The sequence below is a fragment of the Trachemys scripta genome, chromosome 2 (genome assembly GCF_013100865.1).
Source record: "Trachemys scripta elegans isolate TJP31775 chromosome 2, CAS_Tse_1.0, whole genome shotgun sequence".
NCBI classification, from domain to species: Eukaryota; Metazoa; Chordata; order Testudines; family Emydidae; genus Trachemys; species Trachemys scripta.
Genome location: NC_048299.1, coordinates 246,203,630 through 246,225,652, shown reverse-complemented (window position 1 = coordinate 246,225,652; position 22,023 = coordinate 246,203,630). Strand labels below are relative to the sequence as shown.

Below are 22,023 nucleotides of genomic sequence, written 5' to 3'. Positions count from 1 at the left end.
ACAGAGGGGATGGAGGATTTGGCAGCGCAACAGGCGCTTGCGGAGTGTGAACAGGGGGTCCCGTTAAGAGGGTTTCCATGCTCAGGGATTCCCCTTCTTGCGTCCCCAATTCCCATCTCGGATTTTGTGGGGGGGGGGGGGGGCGAGGGGCTTAGTAGGTGGTTGAACGTTTAGGGCCCGGGAATCTACCCCCGACTCCGTCCCCCCGTGACTCAGCAGAGGGCTCTCCCCCCTCTAACACCTGAGGGGAGGCCTGGCGCCCAAGCCCCCATTTTCTCAATGAAAGCCCCGAGGGCGGGATTTTCAGGCCCACTCCCCGCACACCCAGTGGGGACGGTCCGCGGGGGACGTCTCCCCACTCCCATGGTGACGGGGGCACCCGCAGGAAGCACGTTTCTCCCTTCCCCGGCGGAGAGAAGCAATGGGCGGGACCGGCAGAGACAAATGTCCCCGGCTCCTCCCCGTAGCGGGCGGCTGCAGCATCCGGGCACCGGGGGAGGTGCTGCGGCTCCGCCCCCTGTTCCTGTGGAGGCCCCGCGCCCTTCCCTGCGTTATGTAAGAGGGCGGCGCCGCCATTGGCCGGCGGGATCGGGGCGGCCGGGACCTGCCGGCGCGGGGGGGGAGGCGGAAGCAGCGCGCATGCGCAGTTCGGGGGCGCTGACTCCTCCATCCTCCTCTCGGGCAGGCGGCGGCCGCGGCTGCTGCGGGGCCGCACGGAGCCTTCCCCACCCGCTCGCTAGCGCCTGGGCCGGCCGGGCTAGTCCGGGTAAGCGGGGACCCGGCAGGGCGCTGCCGTAGGTGGGAGCTGGGCCCTTCCCCCGGGCACGAGGGGAGAGGAGGCCCGCAGGTGGCGAGCGGGCCGGGGAGCGCGCTGGCCCCGGCCCCGGCGTGAGGGCATCTCGTTGGGCTGGGGCCTGATCCTGGCGGGGGCGGGCGAGGCCTGAGGTGGTGTCGGGGTATTCCCCGGGGCGGCGGCGGGAGGCCGGGCCGGGGGTGGGAAGAATTGGGGGAAGGGGCGGCCCGTGGCCTGTTGGGGGCGAGCTTCTCCCGCTAGAGGAAATCTGCATTCGCGGTGCTGGACGGTGTCGAAACTTGACTATGGAGGTGGACTCGGCGCTCCCGGTCCCTGCCTGGGCCCCGGGGTCAGGGAGCGCGGCCGAGCGCAGCGTTGTCCCTGTGCCCACGGGCTCCCCTCCCCGGCTTGTCCCTTGCAGTCCCGGCCTGGGGGGCTGCGCTCGCTCGCTCGCTGCTTGGAGCCCTGCGGCCGCTGGCTTCTCCCCGGCCCGCGACACTTCAGGGTCACCCAGAAGGGGCTGAAGTACTTGTACGCTACGCTCGGAGCCGGACTGAATTCTCGGTCTCAAACCAGGCTGCTGCCTGAGGTTGGTTCTGCTTCATCACAAAGAGTTTGAGCCTAGGGCCCTTGGCGATCCTGCTGGAAACTAAACTGAACAATTTTAACCTATTTGTAGCCTCTGAAAGTATCAGAGGAAGCAGCTGCTGCTCTCCAGTCTCAGGATATGAACATTCTGCTTCTAGTTTGACTTTCCGGTTTTGGTTACTTGTAATCCTTGTTGTTTTACAAGAAAACAACTTAGTATGAGGTGTATTGCAATACATGGGCGTCAATCGAGTTTAGCATTTGCGTCTTCTAACTTCACTGTGACTGCTTTAATGTTAAACGTTTCTAACTAGCTTTTTAAAGTTTCTTTTATGTCCTGTCATGCAAGTCTGTATTAAATCAAGATTTGGGGCCAGTTTAAGTTCTTGAAGGGTGTTTCTGTGCTTAAGAAAACAGGAAAGTCATCATAATATGTTACTTTAACTCTGAAATATAGAATTGGTTTAGTTGTGGCTGAATGTAACTGTTTTCAGCAAACTCTGAAAGTGACAGTATTGTAGTATTCCAAGAGAGTTAGAAATACTTAGCTTGCCAGTAAACTTAATGTTCAAATTCCGCATACTGGAATTACGTTGTGTAATTTACAATTTTTTAAAACTAAAAGTCTGGCTGGACCAAATCTGAAAGCCCAATATTTTCAAATAAATGCTTTTTTTAGTTAACTAGACGAAAATAACAGCGCCATATTTATGGGCAATCTCAATATAATAAACTAGTGTGCTTGTCTAGTGGTCTTTTTAGCAAACTAATATCAAGACACTAAATAAAACGTATTGTAACACTTTTTAATTGAGGTGCAACTGTTGCAGGAGAAATAACTGAGATAACTAAAACCCACTCTTTCCCACATCTGGATGTTTTTGTTTAAAGAGAATTTTCGTCTCGCCCTATTGTTTGTTTTAAAACAATCTTGACACTAGTGTAGAGCAGTATTTAGATAAATGAAGTCTTCCATTAAATTAACTAGGAAATTTAAACTTTCAGTTAACTGTAAAAATCTTTATCTCCCTTGCTTTTGAAACAGGAAGTGCACATTCTTCAGTGTACTCTACATAAACAGTCTGAGGCCCTTGCTGGGATTACCCCTGAGGGAGTTCTGCACCAAAACATTTGAAAATTCTCACAAAATTTTAAAATTCTGCAAATTTTATTTGTCAATAAATGTGGAGGTTCCAGCAAGGCAGTAGGGGGGACAGGCCACTGGCTGCACGGAAGTGGGAGATTACCCTTCACTTGGCAGTGAGGCTGCAGCCCAACTCTGACACAGTGCAAGGGCTGGGTCTGTCCCAGAAACACCTTCGGGCCCTGCCCCTCTGCACCAGGTATGGGCAGGCAGGCTCAGTCCAGTAGGTTCCAAGTGTGGAGGGACTTGTTCTGGGTGAGGCAGTCTGCGTGTGGGCAACTCACTTGGGGGGGGGGGGCAGGGGGAGGGGGGGCGGGGGTTACAGGGGGGTGGGGGGGGGGGGGGGGCTGGGGGGGGGGGGTTCCGGGTGCAGGGGCAATGGGACTCAGCAGTGGGGTACTGTTGAAGGGAGTTGGGGATCAGCGGGACGGGGTCTTGGGGCTGGGTAAGATGGAGGTCTGGGTGCAGGAGGGGGTGGTCCAGGTGTAGGGGATGTGAGGCTCATCGGGGTGGGTGTCTGCATGCAGGGGGGCTCTGGATGCCGGGGGTAAGGCTCAGTGATGTGGGGATATCGGAGGAGGGTTGTGGGTGCAAGGGGGTGAGGCTTGGTGGGGGGGACTGGGTGGGGCAGGGTTTTAGGGGTGGTCCAGGTGCAGGAGCATGTGAGGTTCAGCGGGAGGTGGTCTGGGTGCAGGGGTGGGGGTCTGGATGCTGAGGAGGTGGGGCTCAGTGGGGGGAACCTCAGGATGCAGGGGGTAGGACATGGGGGAGGGGGTTCAGGTGCCAGAGGTTGTGTGTGTGTGTGTGTGTGTGTGTGGGAGGATGCAGGGGATGAGGCACAGAGGGAGAGAGGGTCTGGGAACGGGGGCTCTGGATGCATCAGGGATTGGGCAGATGGGCAAACAGGGGAAGGGCAGTCTGGCGCTTCCTGCAGCCATGGGGAGGTTTCTGAGGGTGGGTCTGACCTGGCCCCAGCCATTCCTTGCAGGGAAAGAGGAAATCCAGTCCTTGCCCAGTGGGGACTAGCAGCTGAGCCTGGCACAGGGAAGGAGCCACTGGCCAGGACATCCCTAGCTCTCACTCCCCCTGCCCCCCCCCCACGCTGTGGTGATTTACTTCACTGCTAGCTGCTCTGGGCACCCAAAACGATACACCCACCGTTCTGAGGAGGGGTGCATGACAGTTTTTGTGGCTTCCCTGTCAAAATCTTTTTTTCTGCAGGGAAGCAAAGAAATCTGTGGGGGACATGAATTCTGTGTGCGTGCAGTGGCACAGAATTCCCTCAGGTGTATAACATGTATCAGTGTAATGACAGTTTCAATTGAAACCATTAATAGTGAAATTGTGACAGGTATTTCTAACATCCTGAAAACTCATTACTAATATAGTGTTTATTTAATGTGATAAAATCACTATAGCTTTTCTTTAAATAGTTTTGGTACAGAAATAGTTAAAACCGGCTCCTTAGATTTTTGTTTAAAATAATCTATTTCATGGAAGTGTTGAACATAAGAAATCTATTGCATTTCTGTATCTTCTTTCTAAGAAAATTTGCATGGAATTTTCACTTCATGCTTTTTTCTCTCCTCTTCTGACTTCATAATCCTTTTTTACAGTTGGTAGCTATAGAATTACATGGACTGTAAAAACTTTAGGGCAGGGACTGTCTTTTTATATTCATAGAGTGACTAGCACTATGGGACTGGGTTTCCAGGTACTTCTGCAATTCAAATAAACATCAGATTAAAAAAAAAAAAAAAAAAACTTTAGATGAGGAATTAGCAGCTAGAGTAGAAATTTGGAAGCAAGTTTTCCATGAAATATTACCTGCTCCACTATATAGACTGTCCATTTATCCTATTCCCATGTCTCATAGACATCCTTTCCCTGATGGTGGATGACTTCAGTCCCTGAGGGCAGCTCCTATCTCCTCCTCTTGTCATTCTATATGTAGTAGTGGCTTTTGATGGAGGCAGCTAACCTGGCTCCCTTGGGCTGAATTTATAGTCCTGTGCTGTAGCTTGCATTAGGGAGAGGCAGCACCATGTGCTTTATACAGACCCCTAGCCAAGTGCTCCATAGAAACCAGTGATCCATGGACAACAGTTCAATAATCACTGTCTTGACATCTATGGCTCAATTCATGTTTCATCTGGAAATGTTTAGGGCTTTATTGCTTAGAAAATCAATTGATTAAACCAAAGTGAGATCTTTAAATCTGAATTTCTTTACCTGGGCAGGAATTAGAAAATAAATGCATATAAAAGGAAACATTGGTTTTACTGTTTATCCACTGAAAATACCTCTCTAAAAGATGGGCTTTGAAGTGTCATTTAGGAGGAAGCTTTAGAATGGAACCTACTAACCACTTTTCATATAAAAAGTACTTAGAGTACAGAGGTATTTACACAAGGAACCTGAACAGAGCTGTCCATGTGTCTGCCTCATGTGGATTGAGTAGGCCATATGGAGAGAGCATATGACTCTTTGCTCATAAGGATACCTTCTGAGTCAGTAGCCAAAACAGTCTCTTTCTCACTTAGACTAAACATCCTTCTTTGTTTGTAGATATGGCTCGTGGACAGCAGAAGATTCAGTCGCAGCAGAAAAATGCCAAAAAGCAAGCTGGACAGAAAAAGAAACAAGGACATGATCAGAAGGCTGCAGCCAAGGCTGCCTTAATATATACCTGCACTGTTTGTAGGGTAAGGAGGAGCAGAAGACAAAGCATTACACTGGGCAACTCTTCCAGCCTAGAGTAGGACTTTTATAGAAAGAAGTTGTGGAAATCACAAAGTAAATGTTTCTGTGGTAATAGTGGGTTAACTGGCTAGTTGCTCCAGGCATATTTGTAGTTTATGTGCATATAATAGGGTTTCATATTACTTTGTTGGGCTGTATAACCTTAGCTACATAGATAACTTAGAAAGAGGGAAGATCAGCACCTTGTAGACCAGTGGTTCCAGACTGCTTAATTGCAAATTTTCGTGTTTGAAGTTGGTATGCAGTACAAGGCTTCTCTAGAGGTCTGAGACCACTTTTCTGCTGTGTATTTTACTTCATCTTTAAATGAAAAGATGCTCCTTACTCGCCATCATTGATGGCTGATACTGTTGAGCATGATGCTAAGAGCTGTAGCCAGGGTTTAATAAATAGTTATATATTTCTGCCAGAGTTATTGTCTTGACAAGAGAACAGAAATTTTAAGCACCTAATCAGATTGACTTTCCTCCTGACTGACTCTTCTGAATCCTGCCTTTCCTCTTATAGAGTGCATTCATTTAAAGGGCCAGTCCTAGAACAGATCTGTGACTTGTAATAAACTGTAATGGAAAGCTTCCCAATGGAGGACTGCTCACTCAGATGCATGCACCCCCATTCTTTTCTGCAAAATATGCCAGTTTTCCTACTAATGCAATCAGAAGTTGCGGTCTACACATTGCTAGAAACAATGGGTTAAGAGACTACAAATAACTCTTTGGGCCTCAGTGTACCAGTGAGGCCATAAAAAATGAATTGGCTTCATAGTTCTATACAAGTTAGATATGTATCCTTTGGCTGAGTTTTGAAGGGAGTAGGCTTCCCACCTAATTTATTTGTAAAATCCTAGATTGAATAAACTTGACATCTGCAAGGAGGTTTCTAATAAAAATGAGCACACATCTTTCAGTGCATTCTTGGCAGGTGGCATAAAACAAGTATGTGATAATGATATGCTGAAAACAGGAGTTAAAAATCAGAGGATTGTATTAATATAGAGCCAAAGAGTCTCTAAAACTAGCATAGTAATGCACAATAGCATCTTGATAGCCTGTCTGCTGGAAGTACTATGGCACTAAGATTGGTAATTATATACATATGTTGCATTCATCAGTGAGACAAGTCAAGCCCTATGTTGACCTTGGTGAAGAAAATTAAGGTTTGAAATGGGGAGAACAGTTCAGTGTAAATATTTTACTTAACACTCTTCTGCCATGTATAAAGATAATTTTTTGTTTTTGTTTTTTTAATCAGACACAAATGCCAGACCCCAAGACCTTCAAACAGCACTTTGAGAGCAAGCATCCTAAGACTCCACTTCCTCCAGAATTGGCTGATGTTCAGGCATAAAGTTGTTTACAGGTTATTACATACACTTTTTTTTAAAACTAAATCTGAGTTGTACTGTTTATCATAATGAATTAGCCTTGCTCACTGGCTAGCTGAGAATTATTTCATTTTCTCCAAAGTGAAAGTTAGCTTGAAACTAAAAACACATCCTCAGATCACTAAGCATGAGAAGCAACTTCATCATTACTACTGCGGCAGCGAAGTCCTGGTCCTTGATTGGACCATTGATACTAACTTTGAGGAAAAAATACAACCCTAGGTGAGAGGCTTGCCCATGGGGTTGATACAAACTAATGAATGCGAAGTATTATTATTCAGGTATTTAGATTAGAAGCATAAATTATTGTAAATACTTTTTTCACTTTATTTCCTTCTTGCCGAACAAGACTTAATGAAGTTAGAACCGTTGAGCACATGACCAAATGTTTAGACTTTGTTACACAACATAAAAATATATACTATTTGGCTTGGGTAGAGAAAATATTTATGTAGATACTAATCTTCTGAGAATATTTGCAGGGTAGCTAAACCAATGCCAAAAAAAAAACCCATAATCAAAAACCCTTTGGTTCGTAATTAGTTCAATATAATTTTTCAGTGATTGGAAGCTAAGTAGTAGTTAGAGCAGTGTTGGGCAACAGTTCAGTTTAACTGAATTCTTGTTTTTTTTATAGGTGAATTCATGGCACCTATTGACTCGTCTACAGTCAGACCTTACATAACAAATCTGCAGCTGCTTTTCTAACAAACTGTTGATCAGCAAAAATGAAGGGGTTACAGAAACATTCATATTTTTATGCTGTTCCCTCTTGAGCTTCATGCAAAGACGATTCTGTGTAAATGTACAGTTGTGCCCTATTTGGAAATCCTGAAAACCAGTCCATACTTGTTATAAACATTTTTTACAATTGTAATTATACTGATGTTCATATTGTGTAAAATAACTCATTTAATAAAGTAGTATTTTGATTTTTACAATATCACAGGTTAAATGCTTGTAGAAGTTCTGTTTCAACTTTCCACATTATCTGCCTTATAAAATCCTAATGAGGACAAAATGGAATTCTCTCCATCCTGCCAGAAACGTGAGCAGTTTCATTCCACTGAAAGTAATGTGCATTACAATAAGCTGAGCTAAAGCTAACCTAAGAGGGAAACTGCTTATGTTTACCTTCCAATGTTCTGCCTGTTTGAGCTCGGTTACTAAAATTTAATTTCTTGACTCGAGGTATAGCCAACTTCTTAGAACCTGTATTAGAATCAAGGGACTTCCTCTTTTTTGTTGTTTATTAGGGAGTGTGGGTACTACAAGCCATTTAGAACAGGTCTCCTTTGCTGTAAGGGAACTTGTTCCTTCTATTCATGCACTGGCGAGACTCTTGTTAGACAAGTGAACCTTAATATTTAGTAGATGGCTGGCAAAGCTGAGACACAACAGAATTTAATATTTCTGGACATGCTTATCAGAATAATGTTCACAAATGCTATATCAAGTTAAAGTAACTCTGCTCTTCATTGTAAAATTCAGTTGGAAAGATTGTAAATGCACATGAACAGTCAACCACACGTCTCACCTCCCACCCTCCAGAGTCTCTGGCTATCTTAGTAGCAACTTTTTTCAAGAAGTGTGCAAAGTAATCAAACTCTAATGATCTGCTTACTTGACAATGAACTTAAAATAAGCCTGTTGGAAAGCACACAAGCCAAATGACTAACTGGAAGTGATATAGCTAGTTAAACTTAAATCAGTCCTGACTTACCAACATTACCAGGGAAAATTTTAAGTTTTGCCTGAAACCCCTAGATGAGAGCACTTGAGGACAGATTTAACCTTCATAAAGTGTATCATGGACTTGATTCTAATCTCAGAGCACAAAAGTGGGGGGGAAATCTAAAACTGGTGTATTTGAATTGTGCTGGAAGGTCTGTGATATACAGTGGTAGCCATCCTAAATATATTTGAGGTGGTACTGCCAAAGAACAGACCTTCTGAAATTGGTTAGACAGAGGGGAAATGCTATGAATTGCTGAGAAATTGGTTACAACAAACTGCAGCCACAATAACTACTCTTATTTCTGACAGACCAAGTAACCAAGTTGAACACATTCTTTGATTTAATGAAATTCACTTGAAATAAGTGGTATTTTTGGTATATCAAGTCAAATACAGCCTCTTTCTATGTCCACTTACTTTCCCTTTTAATGAATTACTTGTGTCAGGCTAGCCTCCCACCCTCTTTACTGTGACATTAAGTTGTATCTTTTTGTAAATGTTCACTTTGGCCTAAAGTTTCATTGTAATATACCCACTCTGACATAATCTGTATACCACTGAATTTTGATAGGTACCCTGTTCGTCTGCTGAAAATAATCCAGTACTGCACCTAGTACTGACATTAGAATGTAGCCCTTCATTTTTTCTTAATGTTAGCAGTTAATTCAATAACTTCATTCTGACAGCCTGACTCCCACAAGACAAGAAATCTGCCTTTCAACTTGGTGCTGAGGGGTACCTAAATGTTCTCATACTGTAATTTCATCAAAAATAAGATGAGTATACCCTGAACAAAATGTTCCTCACATTGATTGATGTTTGGTAGTCTGGTTTTTCTCAGGAGAAGGTTCTGGGATGCATCCTTTACCAAAAAAAGCCCTAAGCTGAAAGACATGTTTTGTTGCTTTAATTTACAGATTGTGTAGCAAACGTAGTTAATGAGCAAATAAGGTGGCTGGAAAGCGGCATCATACTGGTAGGACAAATTAACCTACTTAAGAATTTTGTTGCATTTTGAAAACTGTATGATAACTACGTAACAATCAGTTGATATTGGTAAAGGCCAGGGTGGTGTTCAGTTTTATACACTAATAAACTCCCTATTTACAGCTGTTGCAATCTGAAATACTGTAACATTTTCTAATAAACTGAACCCAAAAGTATGGGGGGAATGCAGGACTAGTGGGGGAATTATCCTCATTTAGTATTGTCTGCAAATACTCAGTGTATGGATTTAAAGAGTTGTGGGGGGGGGTAAGGAATAGGGGAGTTTCCTCTCCTCACTTCTAAACTTGTGGATGGCACCCTGTTAATTCTGACTAAAAAGACACAATTGTGCATTGTACTGTGTCTGATTAAAGAGCAAGTTAAAAAACCTAAAGTGTAAAATGTGATATTTCCTGCCTGTTAAAAATAAGTGTTCCTGTATTTTTAGTAAATTAACTTATGCTGACTGGACAGCTCTAAATCTTGAAGCTATCCAGCTACAAAAAGAAGCTGCGGCAGGGTAAACTTCCCACCTTCATCCTGCAAGGCTGACTTGCCTCTATGCAGGGACTGCTATCGCTTTCTCCCCTTTAGAGGTCTGCCACTGAGGATGTTGAAGAATATCTGCAACAACAACAAAAATCAAGGACAGTTCATATGTAACCTTAACACAGCAGTATTTGTGTTTTGTGCAATGTTCTGGCAATCTCTTTGGAGACTTCCCCATCTCTTAATTCTGTGATAGAGAAGTGCTCTTCACTGCAAGATTGACCAAGAGAGTTAGTTATATTTGAAAGTTACATAGTGATGAGGATCTGGATTCCTCCAAATTTTACTTTTGTTGAAACATCATGCAATATCACTAAAATTATGTAATAAAGAGAATTTACATATCTTATTTAAACCTGAGTCAAGTTCTAATGCAGATCTAAAAAGTGTAGCATAGTGAAGATTGACAAGTTGCAATGTGTTTACCAATTAAAAGTCAAAGCATAGTAAAGGGTTGAATGCTGACACCATTTAAATCAAAAAGTTCTGACCAGCAAGCTGACTACTTTATTAAAGAATACAGAGTAAAGGGTCAACTTGCTTTATATCTACTCAGTTCACTACTGCAAAGTGTTTTTGTATTAGAGTCCCCTGGCTAGTTTACCCATTTAGAACACTTAAGGCAGAAGTTCTCAAACTGGGGCTTAGGACCGTTCAGGGGGTCACGTGGTTATTACGTGGGGGGGGGGGGGGTCATGAGCTGTCAACCTCCACCCCAAGCCCCTCTTTGCCTCCAGCATTAATAATGGTGTTAAATATATTTAAAAAGTATATTTAATTTATAAGGGGTGGGGGGCTTGCTCTGTGAAAGGGGTCCCCAGTAAAAAAGTTTGAGAGCCACTGCTTTAAGGCATTCTTGCATGGCTGTACCTTCAACCAAGTGTTGTTGGCTTCTAATTCTGGGTTTACACATTTGGTGTAATTATTACATATTTAATAGTATCTCCAGAGAGGTCCCATCATTCAAAAAGGATATTAAAGGCCCAGTCTATGCAGTAGCTGAAGTTTTGCTAGTGACAACTGTGTTTTAAAATTATCTGGATATGCCTATTTGCATTAATAGAGAACTGTGGGGTTTTTGTTTTTAAAAAACCTTTGTGTCCAAAATCACGTTTTAAAACTTCGATGGGCTTAAAAGCCACACACAAAGCTTTCGAAAGTGATTAGTGATTTTTTGGATGCCTCAATTTTATGGGGTCAAACCTGAGACATCTTAAATATGGGGTCTGATATTTCAAAAGTGTTGAACACCTATTCTCTAAAAATAAACCTTTCTTTAAAGACACTTCAAAATCACTAGTCCTTGAAAAACTTGGCTAGTGTGAACACAGCTGAAGTGTCTTTCATGTGCTTAGCTGTCAGGGGTGAGCATGTAAATTATCACAAGAATTTTGCTTATGCAGAAGATGATCCTAACTATATTGACTTCTAAACTGGCTAAATGTTAGTTATGATGCCGTATTTCCTAATTTGGTCCTCTAGTCTGGACAGACACAAACTCTGCTTAAACCTTATTCAAAGCAGGCTCTGACCATGCCTTTTAAAAATGTTTCTAACATAGCTTGGCCCTGTGCAAGGCAGGGACCTAACATATGTTTAATACAGGTTTAGCTGGAACAATGTTCAGTTCTCTAAAGGTGGATCTCAGAGCCAGTGCAGACAGGGCTACAGCATCAACACACTGCCCTTGAGGTTGTATCGAGTCTAATAAATCAAACAGAAGAGCAGTTTACGTGACTGCCCTGCCTCTTTCTCCTTGAATGTTTTTTCCACTGTAAGAGGTATTAAAGCCATAAACACTTTACTATGATAAAAATCTATGGCAAATAAAAAAAAGTCAAAGCTGCAAACTTTCCCACAAAGGTTTAAGCTGTGCTAAGCATTTACTCTACATGCTGTGTATGGCTAAATTTCAACATACAAAGGAGTATGGCGTATGAGAGTATTTGCAGGGCAAGAGAATGCATCCTAGACAAGACTGTTCTAATCTGTTGTGTGTTCAGTAACGGTTATGTTGTACTCTTGAACACTGTATAGCACTGATTTGTTCAGAATCTGAATTTCATTCTCAGTCTATGTCATTATGACTATATTTACTTAAATCCCTCCTCTGGCTTTTAAAGCCCTACATAACCTTACCCCTTCCTACTTACCCATCCTTCTTTCTTTTCACTTGACACGAGTTCCTTCCACCCTACTGATGCCAGCCTCAATACACCACTTGTCTGTCTCCCCCACAGTCATCTGTATGTCTTCCATGCCACTCCTTAGGCATGAAATGTCTTTCCTAATTGGCCTCCAAGGCTTCTACCTTCTTCTCATGCTAACTCTGCCCCACCACTCCCATAAAGGTCTAGTTCTACCAGGATGCTTATAGCAAATTAAGCAAGTAATAATGTTATGGTTGAGTGGACATGGGGGAGTAATTTATATAATAAATGCTAATATCAAGATATAGCCAATCATTACCTTCCCCATTTAATTTGTATGTTGTCTCTCTCTCCTCTACCCTTTGTCTGAATTGGGCACAAACCAACGCTTCCTAAGTGTTTTGTACAGTGCCTAGTACACTAGGAGAACTACTGGAATATCAATTATTAATTATACACAACTTATTCTCTGCTTGAAGAGAGTAGGGTTTTCTTTTTAAAATCTATTTAATCCCTGGTGTATTTTAAAACACCAGTTGCTGTTATGTCAATTATTTCTATACACACACACACACACACACACGCGCGCGCGGTGTAATAGTCATTTTATGTTTTTGAATAAAACTTTGAAAAGCATGTTTTACTTTGAGGTATTTAAGGATCTTCATCTTAAGGATGAAAAAAATTTGGGTATCAGTCTTTTTCCAACCAAAAGAATAGTTAATTTGTCTATTGGAGAAAATATTAGCAAACATTTTAAAACTGTGTTGGCTTGTGGAGTTCTGTATGCAATTATGATAAACTACTATTTGTATTGTAGTAACACTTTAGAGACAAAGGTGCCATTGTGCTCCGTGTTGTAACTTGAATCAGATATCTGGGAATGGGTGCAGTGTAAGAACCTGAATAGAATAATTTCCTTGTGAATAGAAGTGTATTTTCTCTCCATACAGGATTTGAGGATGGCAAAACTCCTCATCTTAGTTGAGGAAGTTTTTATATTATTAAACTAAGAATGGTTTTGGTTTGCTGAGTTTCTTCCTTAGGAGTTACGTTTAGTTTATTTAACAATGTTATAGTATTATAAATATTGTAATACTTATACTCTAAGTATTATTTATGGTTTAGTTTCTTTCGTAAATGGATTCTTCTGTACTCCTGTTGGATCTTGTAAGTCAGCCATAAAGAGGGTTTTTTGAAGAGATCTAAGAAATATTTTATCCAATGACTTGGCTCCACTGAAGAAATACCATGGTTGTTTTCACTTAAACAATATATTTGATACAAGAGTGAGTTATATATTGCTATTGTAAATCCTTGTAAGGTCACCCGAAAGCCTGTGAACCCCAGCTTTGCAATTTTGTATTGAGGAAAACCCTTTAACTTCAGCTAGGGTGTCTCCTAACCTGGCTCATGCTTTGTGGTTCCATTTCTTCCCAAGTAAGAGTTTGATCCTGCACCACTGAAATCAGTGAGAGTTTTGCCATTGACTTCAGTAGGCGCAGTCAGACTTTAATACAGTCTTCTCTAAACTCTCTGTGTTGAAGAGAGAATAACTTTTTGAACCATACATCGAGCAATCACAATCACTGCATGTATTTAAATGGTTCAGCATTTGACAAACACAGAAAGGCAATAGCTCTGATACCCTTGTAAAATTTCCATTCAACCTCTCCCCCAACTACTTTGTCAGGTTTCTACGAATTAGATGTAATGTCCTCTCTCACACAAAGATTAATAATTCAAGCAAGCTCTTTACCCCAAAGAAGACAAACTGTCATGTTTACGGTATATAAGAGATAAATAGTTGTACTAATCCCTAATTTAATATTTACACAATGTTGTGTGAAACATGTCTTGGGAAGCTGACCTGAGGACACCCATTCTAAATGAACAAGGGCACATCTGGCATATTTCACAAGCCATAATTCAAAAGATGGAATAAAGACTTAGACAATTCCTAAGTTTGGTTTAACTTAATACTCTCTCATGAACTCACCACATGATTTCACAGGGCCCATGTGTCCTTTCCCCAACCCAGTGAGATCCGATTTTCTTTTTGCCGGGTGTCTGGCACAATGGGGCCCTGATCCCTGACTGGGGCCTCTAACCACTACTGCAATATGAATAAGTATGTGTATTTCCTTATGTAAAATGTTTGTTTTTAAGCTCTTGTCAGAACTCAGGTTGATCATTAATGATCGCCATGCTCTATTCAAGAGGCAAAGTGCTGTAAGTGTGTCTCCAAGAGTTTGTGTGTTTTGTGGCACCCACAAAAGATATTTTTCTCAAGGACAGACACAACAAGTACCACCTAAAATTTATTCTTAAGGGATGCAATCAGAAATGCCAAATAAAACCGTAAAACTGCTATTACCTGGCAAACTCTCTGATAAATCTTAAGTTATAAAATAAAGAAATACATATTTGTGCCTTCTTCTCTCCCTCCTCCTCCTCCCCCGCCCACCCCTCGCCTTGTCAAAGATAAGCTTCTGTTTTTAAACTTGCACTCATAGTTCTGTTCTGTGGGTACAAACCTAAAATGAATACACAAATTAAATGACATGCACCAATCAAACATAGCCAAAGATTGTGATAAGTGATTTCATAACTGATGCAGCCAGCCTAGAGGTGCAGGGGCTATAACCTGCCAAGCCTAGAGGTGTTGGTGCTCAGCACTGGCCCAAATTAAGGCCTGTACTGGTGGCATGGAATGGATATTTCAGAAAATAGACTGAAGAGACAAAGTAAAATTTCAAAATTGATGCAAAGAGCCATTACTGTCAGTAAAGAAACTTGTCATTTGCCAAGAATTTGTTTCCAACTGCATAGCCATGAAGTTACTGGGGCCAGCCCAGAAAGAAATGTCAGTGGAGAACAAACACTGTTAATGTGAATCCAGTCAAGCCCCTAAAGATATGTCTACACTGCAATACAACTCCCTCAGCTGACTGTGTCAGCTAACTTCAGCTTGCGGGGCTCGGGTTGCAGGGCTATAAAATTGCAGTGTAGATGTTTGGGCTCCGGGTCCCAGAGCCCAAACTCCAGCCTGAGCCTGAACATCTACATTGCAATCTTATAGCCCTGCAGCCCAAGCCCCGTGAGCCTGAGTCAGCTGCAGGCCAGCTGCAGGTGTTTGATTGCAGTGCAGACATACCTTAAGGGGAGAACGCTCCGTCTTCATTGAACTATGAGAAAGAAAATGAACAAAAAATGCTCATTGAAACAGATTCAAGTTAAGAGGAGAGTACAAAAGGACAGGAACACGAACCAAAACTGTAAACTCAGCCAAAGCAAAGACGAGCAATGGGCCCAACAGCCAGAAGGAATCCTTCCCCAGCACATCTCAAGCAGGTTAGAGAGTCCTGCTTAGGCACTACAATGAGAACTAGGTTGCCTTTATTCAGTGCCTAATTTATAATGAAAGAGGTGCTGGGCAGCTGAGTGCCAGGTTCTGAAGGAAGCAGCAGCTCGGAAGTAAGGACGGCATGGCATAGTGTATTGCTGCTCTGACCTTTGTGCTGCTGCTGGCAGCAGCACTGCACAGCTGGGTGGCCAGAGAGTGGTGGCTGCTAACCAGGAGCTCAGAGGTGCCAGGGCTAAGTTCTGGCACAAAGTAAGCACTGCCTTTTTTGACTGAAAATTGACTGAAATTGTGCTCCCTGCAGCATTGGTGTGATGAGCCCTTGTCTGGCTTTCCAGAGGAAAAGGGGTTCTTGCCTTCTTTAAGGGAGCCTTTCCCTTACAATGGGTAGTGGAGGGGGAGGGGATGGGGAGATGTTTACAGAGACAGAGCAGGGAAGAAGGATGAAGCTGGAACAGGTCAGGGGCAGGGCACTGTCCTTTCTGCTAACTGGAAGAGTATAGATGTATTCTTGTACCTGAGATGTACTCAGAGTACCTGGATCAGGCTAGCAGCTCTCATCCATGAAATCTGTAAAAGGACTAGGTATGCTCATGACTCACTGTGGGTGTTACACTAGTCACCCTTTTCTTTGGGAGATGGGAAAGAATTTTTCCCTTTCTGCTAGGTTGACCGAGGTGGGGTGGGTTTTTTCCCTTTCCTCACAGCAGGTCTGGGACCTGGAGAGGTGTAACAGGCAGGTTAGTATGTAAAACGTGTGGCAGATGTCCAGTGCAGGTACTTGTTGGCATAGGCGCCAACTTCATGGGTGCTCCGGGGCTGGAGCACCCACGGGGGAAAATTGGTGGGTGCTCTGCACCCACAGGCAGCTCCCCGCCCCAGCTCACCTCTGCCTCCTCCCCTGAGCGCACAGCCGGGTCCTGCTTCTCCCTCTCAGCGCTTGCGCCACGAAACAGTTGTTTCGCATAACAAGCGCTGGGGGGGAGGAGGAGGAGGAACGCAGCACACTTGGGGAAGAGGCGGGGCGGGGGCGAGGATTTGGAGAGGGGTCCAATAAGGGCAGGGGGGGGGCGGAGTCGGGGCGGGGCCGGAGGGGCGCGAGCACCCACCGGAGCAAACAAAAGTTGGCGCCTGTGCTTGTTGGGAAGGGATATGGTTATCGGATCAAATGAATTGGAAAAGGATTTCTAGGAAAGCATTCCTTGAGGGGGCTCCTATCTCTGATCCAGTTAATGAAAGAGATGAGCTTACAGAGAGCTGCTCTTCAGGCCTGGGAAATATACAGAGCATCACAGCTAAATACAAGGTGGAACAGATTGTTTAGCATAAGTAGCTAGCACATATTTCAAGGGACCATTCGAGGTTGAAGTGGCCTACTAACATCCCTCTAGTCATAGTGGGGAAAGGAAGGGAGAGGATAACAAAAGGCAACTGGGGCTCGGGGGTTGTTAGTGGGTTATAGATTGTCAGTGTCGCTATTCAGTCCATGAGTTTTACTATCTAGCAAAGCTATGAATTTAAACTTCAAGGTTCGTCTTTTGAAAGTGTTGTGCAGCTTGCCTTTGAGGACAAGGACTGAGAGGTCAGTACAGATACAGAATGATCGTTTTGTGAAAAGTGTTCACCCATGGGTGATATGGTGTATTTGTCTTTTATCATTTTTTGTGTGTGTGTGAGAGTTCATTCAAGAGCATAGTGACTATCTGGTTTCACCCACATAATTGTTATCAGGGCATGTAGTGTACTGAATGAGGTATACCACATGATGTGATTGGCATGGATGGGATCCAGGGATCTTGAAAGGTGTGTTGTGGTGGGTGTTGATTATCATAGCAGTGGAGCTATGTCTGCAGGTTTTGCATCTGGTGTTCTGGCAGGTCTGATGCTGCTTTGAGTTGTGTATCCTGGTCTGTTGGAAGCTTGCTTCTGATGATGAGCTTGGAGAGGCTGGGACAGAGGCAGATGAAGCTTTTCTGGGGCCCTGGAAAAGAGCAAGTGGGGGACCCCTCTCCACCCCTTCTGCCTGCGATCCCGCCCCCGCTCCACCTCTTCAACCTGCAGCCCCACCCACAATCCCAACCCTACCCTATCTTTGGGGCCTGCCCCTGTTCCACCCTGCCCCCTTCCCACTCTGACACCCCACTGTGGCCCCCACAACCAGTTTGCTCCTTTCTGCCCTGCCCCCAAGACAGGAGAAGCTCTGTCCCCGTGCCACGGTCTTGGGGCGCAGTGGGGAGTGAGATATCCTCTTGTCCCGGGGCCGCAGTGGGGGTCCGGGTGCTGGGACTTCTCCCCCCACCCCACATGCTTATGTGGGGGACTAGGGTTGGGGCACTGCCCCCCCCCACCACCCTGTGGCTTCTCATGGGGTTGGGGGGTACAGGAGGCTTTCCCTGTCGCACTGTGGCTTCTGCCAGGGACGGGGTCAGGGACTCCTGCAGCTTCCACTGCCCTGCCCACCCAGCAGCTGGTGCTCCGAGCTTCCACTGCCCAGTGGCAGATTTTTTCCTGAGCCCCTCAGTTGGCAGGGGCCCTGGGCATGGGGGTTGTTTGAAAGCCAGAAGGGGGGTTTCAGGAAATATTTCTTTCAGGATATGGTCCCCATCCAGCATGGGTTATAACTGTTTAATAAAACCCCATATGGGGTGGTAGGTGACAACCAGGGGGTTTATTTCCATATTGGTCAGAGGGGTTTTATTTCCATATTGAAGCAGATTCTCTCAGGATAGATGAGTGGCCTGTTCCATGATGCAATCTACTTCTCTGGTGAAGTGCCCTTGTTTGGTGAAGGAGGTTATAAGTGTGTTAAGGTGCATATCCGACTTTCTGTCTGGAGCATGTTCTGTGGTATCTGAGTGCCTGGCTGTAGATAACGGATTTCTTGGTGTGTTTAGGGTGGTTACTGGATCTGTGGAGGTAGGTCTGGTATCTGTGGGTTTCTTGTATATAGTTATCTGTAGGGTTCCATTGCTGAAACTGATTGTGGTATCCAGGAAGTTGATGCAAGTGTGGGAATGTTCCAGAGAGAGTTTAATAGATGGATGGTGGATGTTGGAAGTAGTGGTCGAAAGGGTGAGGGTGTTTAGGTCATCTGCCCAGAGGATGAAAATATCATCAATGTATCTCAGGTTTATCATTGGTTTTGTGATGCTGCCTTCCCCCCACCTCCTTCCACTCCCAGCTATGACTGGAGGGGTGTTAATAGGCCACTTCACCTTGACTGGTCCCTTGAAATATGGGTTAACGCCTTACACCAAACAATTTGCTCCAGCTTGTATTTAATTGTGACACTTGTGATGTAAAGCCTCCGCTCAATCCAGTAGAATGTGATTGTAAGATTTGTAACTTTTCAGTCATTGCTAGTATGATCATTAAGTTCTGTAACCTTTTCAAACTTTGTAACTTTAGTTATTGTTAGCATAGCCTTTTAAGTTTTGCAAGCTTTGTAACCTTTTCAGTTTGTATAAACCTCCAAGTTTTGCAATATTCCATCACGCAATCAGAGAGAGTGTGAGCAAGGGAGTGTGTGTGGGAGATAAGGGAGTGTGAACAAAGGAGTGTATGTGGGACTGGGAGGAGAGGAACTGCAAGGAGAAAAGAGCCTGGAGCCAGGAGCCAGGTGTGTCTGATGTAATCTGCCCTGAGAAGGCAATCATGGGGTGCTGTAAAGAAAAGAAGAACCTGGTATGCATGAAAGGAACGAGGCCTGAGAATGCTTCTCGGTGACGGACACAGAAGGGAAACTCAGTGTACGTGACAGAAACCACCCAGTTCCACCTATTAATTTTGGGAATAATTAATTTCTTTGTCATGATTCACCTAGAGAAGAGTGTCCCATACAGAAAATATGTTTTGCTCCAATAGAAGTTGTCATCTCTACTGAACTCCTCACACACTCTTTTACTTTTATTTGTAGAATAAATTATTAATAGCTGCAAGTGCCCTTGCTTGTCCAAATCCTGATGTTCCCTAAGGCAAAGTGAGAACTTTTGTGAGACCAATAGTGGGGTCACATACCAGAATTTCTATCACAAAAAAACAATTATGAATAATCTGGCCCAGCAGACGTTTGCTTCTCTGGACTATAATTCTAGTAATCTGGGAATATTTCTTGGCCCTCCACACCCTTGCTCATGCAGAAACACTCCATTCATGCCCACAGTTTACTCTCTGATACCTTTCCTCCCTGGCTAGACCATACAGAAAATCTTTTTTAGGGACAGGGATCCCCAGGGGAAGGCAGAGTGTATGGGGAAAGGACTCGGGACAGAACCAGTGGTGGGTGTACGTCTTGTCCCCATGCAGAATGCTTGGGAAAGGTAAGGCTATGTAACTGTTTCTGCAATGCACCCCCCAGCCATGGCTGTGAAAGCACCAGCCCATAAAGGGAGTCCCAGAAGCAGCAATTGGCACACTATCTCCGTGCTTAAAACATTCACCATATTGAGCTTTATTGTTTTATAACTGAGGACACAAACAACCAACCAAAAACCTGGGCCTGGTTCCCTGCTGCATTTATTGAAAATAATTGGCTCTAGGATGAAAGCTTTCATCTCACATTTCCGCTACTAGCCCCTTCAGACTGTGTTTTACTAAATGTCTAATACAAGTTTAATTGCAGAAAATCAGTACTGCAAACTCCACCTTCTAACAACCCATATTTGTTTCTCCATCCTCACAATGCCTCATCTCATTTATTCTCCACTTAATGCTTTCTTTCGGCAGGAGACAAGTATTGTACATGAAAGGAAATAAATATGAAAAAACACACAGGCATGAAGCAAAACAAGAACTGGCAATGCACAGTCTGCAAGAGTGAACCAAATTATTCAGCATGAGCATTTAGGGCTTGACCCTGCAAACCTTTACACATGAGACTAATTACATGAGTAAAGGTTGCAGGATTTGAACCTTAGTTTTTATCCACCTTGGCAGTAAGCTGAGCTCTTTATTGCAGCCATTGAATTTATTTTTAAAGAACATTTTCTACCCCTCTCTGAGAACCGTCTACTGATTATAAGATTTTGGAGAACTAATAAACAGTTATAAATGTCAGAAGAAATTCTAAGCTGAGTCTTCAAATCCCTTTTCTAGCTATATTATTTATTTTTTTACTTTTTAGCCACTAAGAACCTGATTCTGCAGTCCCTCAAATAAATGAGAGCTTTGCCATGATTATAATTAATATATTCCTTTGTACAGGGCCCAAAAGTTGTGAAAAATGTGTACTAGATGCCTAGTTAACTGTAATGGGAGCAGGATTGGGTTCAACTTTCCGAACTACTTGTACAGATGGCTACTTTTGATGTATGTTTGTTCTCCCTTTGAGTGTATTACAGACTTTATCTTTAATCATGACCTTATTTGATAAAGTGATATATTAAATATCGGTTTCTTTTCATTTCTAGAGAAAGCTAAGGGGAAATACTCCCTTAAGCAACTATCAAAATATTACCCCCTCCTTGCTTTTTTAAACTAACCAGCCGATAATCAATTAAATAATTATTACACCTACAAAAAAAATGAGAACAACAAAGCTTCCACTATTTTAAAAATGTAAATCTGAGTTAAACTGACTCATAAGAATCACATAATTAAATCTAGGAGCCAAAACCTGCTCCCCTGTCTAATCTAAGCAGTGCCTTTGATTGAAATGGGACGAATAAGGACAGAAGTTGGTTCTGTATTAAGAGTCCACCTTTGCACTGAAATGGAACATACTGACAGCACAAACGAAAGCACCCTGGGGTAGCAGGAAAAGAGCCTAAGCTTGATGCTACAAACTGCACAGGCATAAAAGTACATTTTGTTCCACTATTAAACAAGGAGATTTGGGATCTAATAGTGTCTCCTTCTGTAGCCTTTCCATTTTCTATTCATGATAAAATTGTCCACAACTGTAATTGTTCTGTCCAGCCCTCACAAGCCAGGGAGAATTAATCAAGGGCTGCAAAATCTACTCCTCTTAGTTTCAAAGAAACATTCTTTTGTACTCTAAATATCTATTGACATTTGAGGCAAAGCACACAAAAGACTCCTGTCCTTGCTATTGTGGAAGCAGTTTTTCAGAAGTTGACAATCTAATGAATGGTGCATGTCACTGTAGACATTCAGAGACCTCTTATTTTTACCTAACCTTTTTGAATTTTTTTTTAAATTAACTCTTCTGAGAATGGAAATACTGATCCATGCAATGAAAAGCTGAAACAATTATATTTAAATTGCCTTGACAAGAATGCATGATGGCTTATTAGAATATGGTCCTGGCCAGTTAGGGCCATATCGTGTAGTGCCCTCAGCTCAGGTGTACAATGCCTAGCTACACCAATATGGTTGTATATGGCCCTGGATGCCCATTGCCAATATGTGACTGACGGTCAAATCTTTTAGATCACAAATGGATACCAGCTCCCACCGAAGGCAAACTGGGACCTCATCACCAAAATATCCTGTAAAACTTGACAAATCTCAACTACAGTATGCGTCATATGTTTTCTAACTTAAACTTGATTTGAACTTACTGTTTTTCACATGAAGCCAGGTGTGCTTGCATGGGCTGATAAG

The 22,023-nt window shown here is 43.4% G+C and overlaps 1 protein-coding gene across 3 annotated transcripts; it reads left to right on the top strand.

Moving 5' to 3' along the window:
- Window positions 1–523: 523 nt before the first annotated feature.
- ZNF706 (zinc finger protein 706) lies at window positions 524–9,785 on the top strand. Of its 3 annotated transcripts, XR_004644790.1 has the most exons (5): window positions 524–766; window positions 5,094–5,230; window positions 6,540–6,647; window positions 6,755–6,894; window positions 7,310–9,785. XR_004644790.1 is itself a non-coding variant. In XM_034763397.1 (4 exons), the coding sequence occupies exons 1-3, from the start codon at window positions 640–642 to the stop codon at window positions 6,633–6,635; spliced, it is 360 nt and encodes a 119-aa protein (XP_034619288.1). In that variant the 5' UTR covers window positions 528–639; the 3' UTR covers window positions 6,636–6,647; window positions 7,310–9,785. The 3 variants fall into 3 exon arrangements, 2 of the variants coding, with proteins under 2 accessions (XP_034619288.1, XP_034619289.1); XM_034763397.1 differs by lacking the exon at window positions 6,755–6,894 and having other exon boundaries at window positions 528–766; XM_034763398.1 differs by lacking the exons at window positions 524–766; window positions 6,755–6,894 and adding an exon at window positions 1,088–1,382.
- Window positions 9,786–22,023: the final 12,238 nt, after the last annotated feature.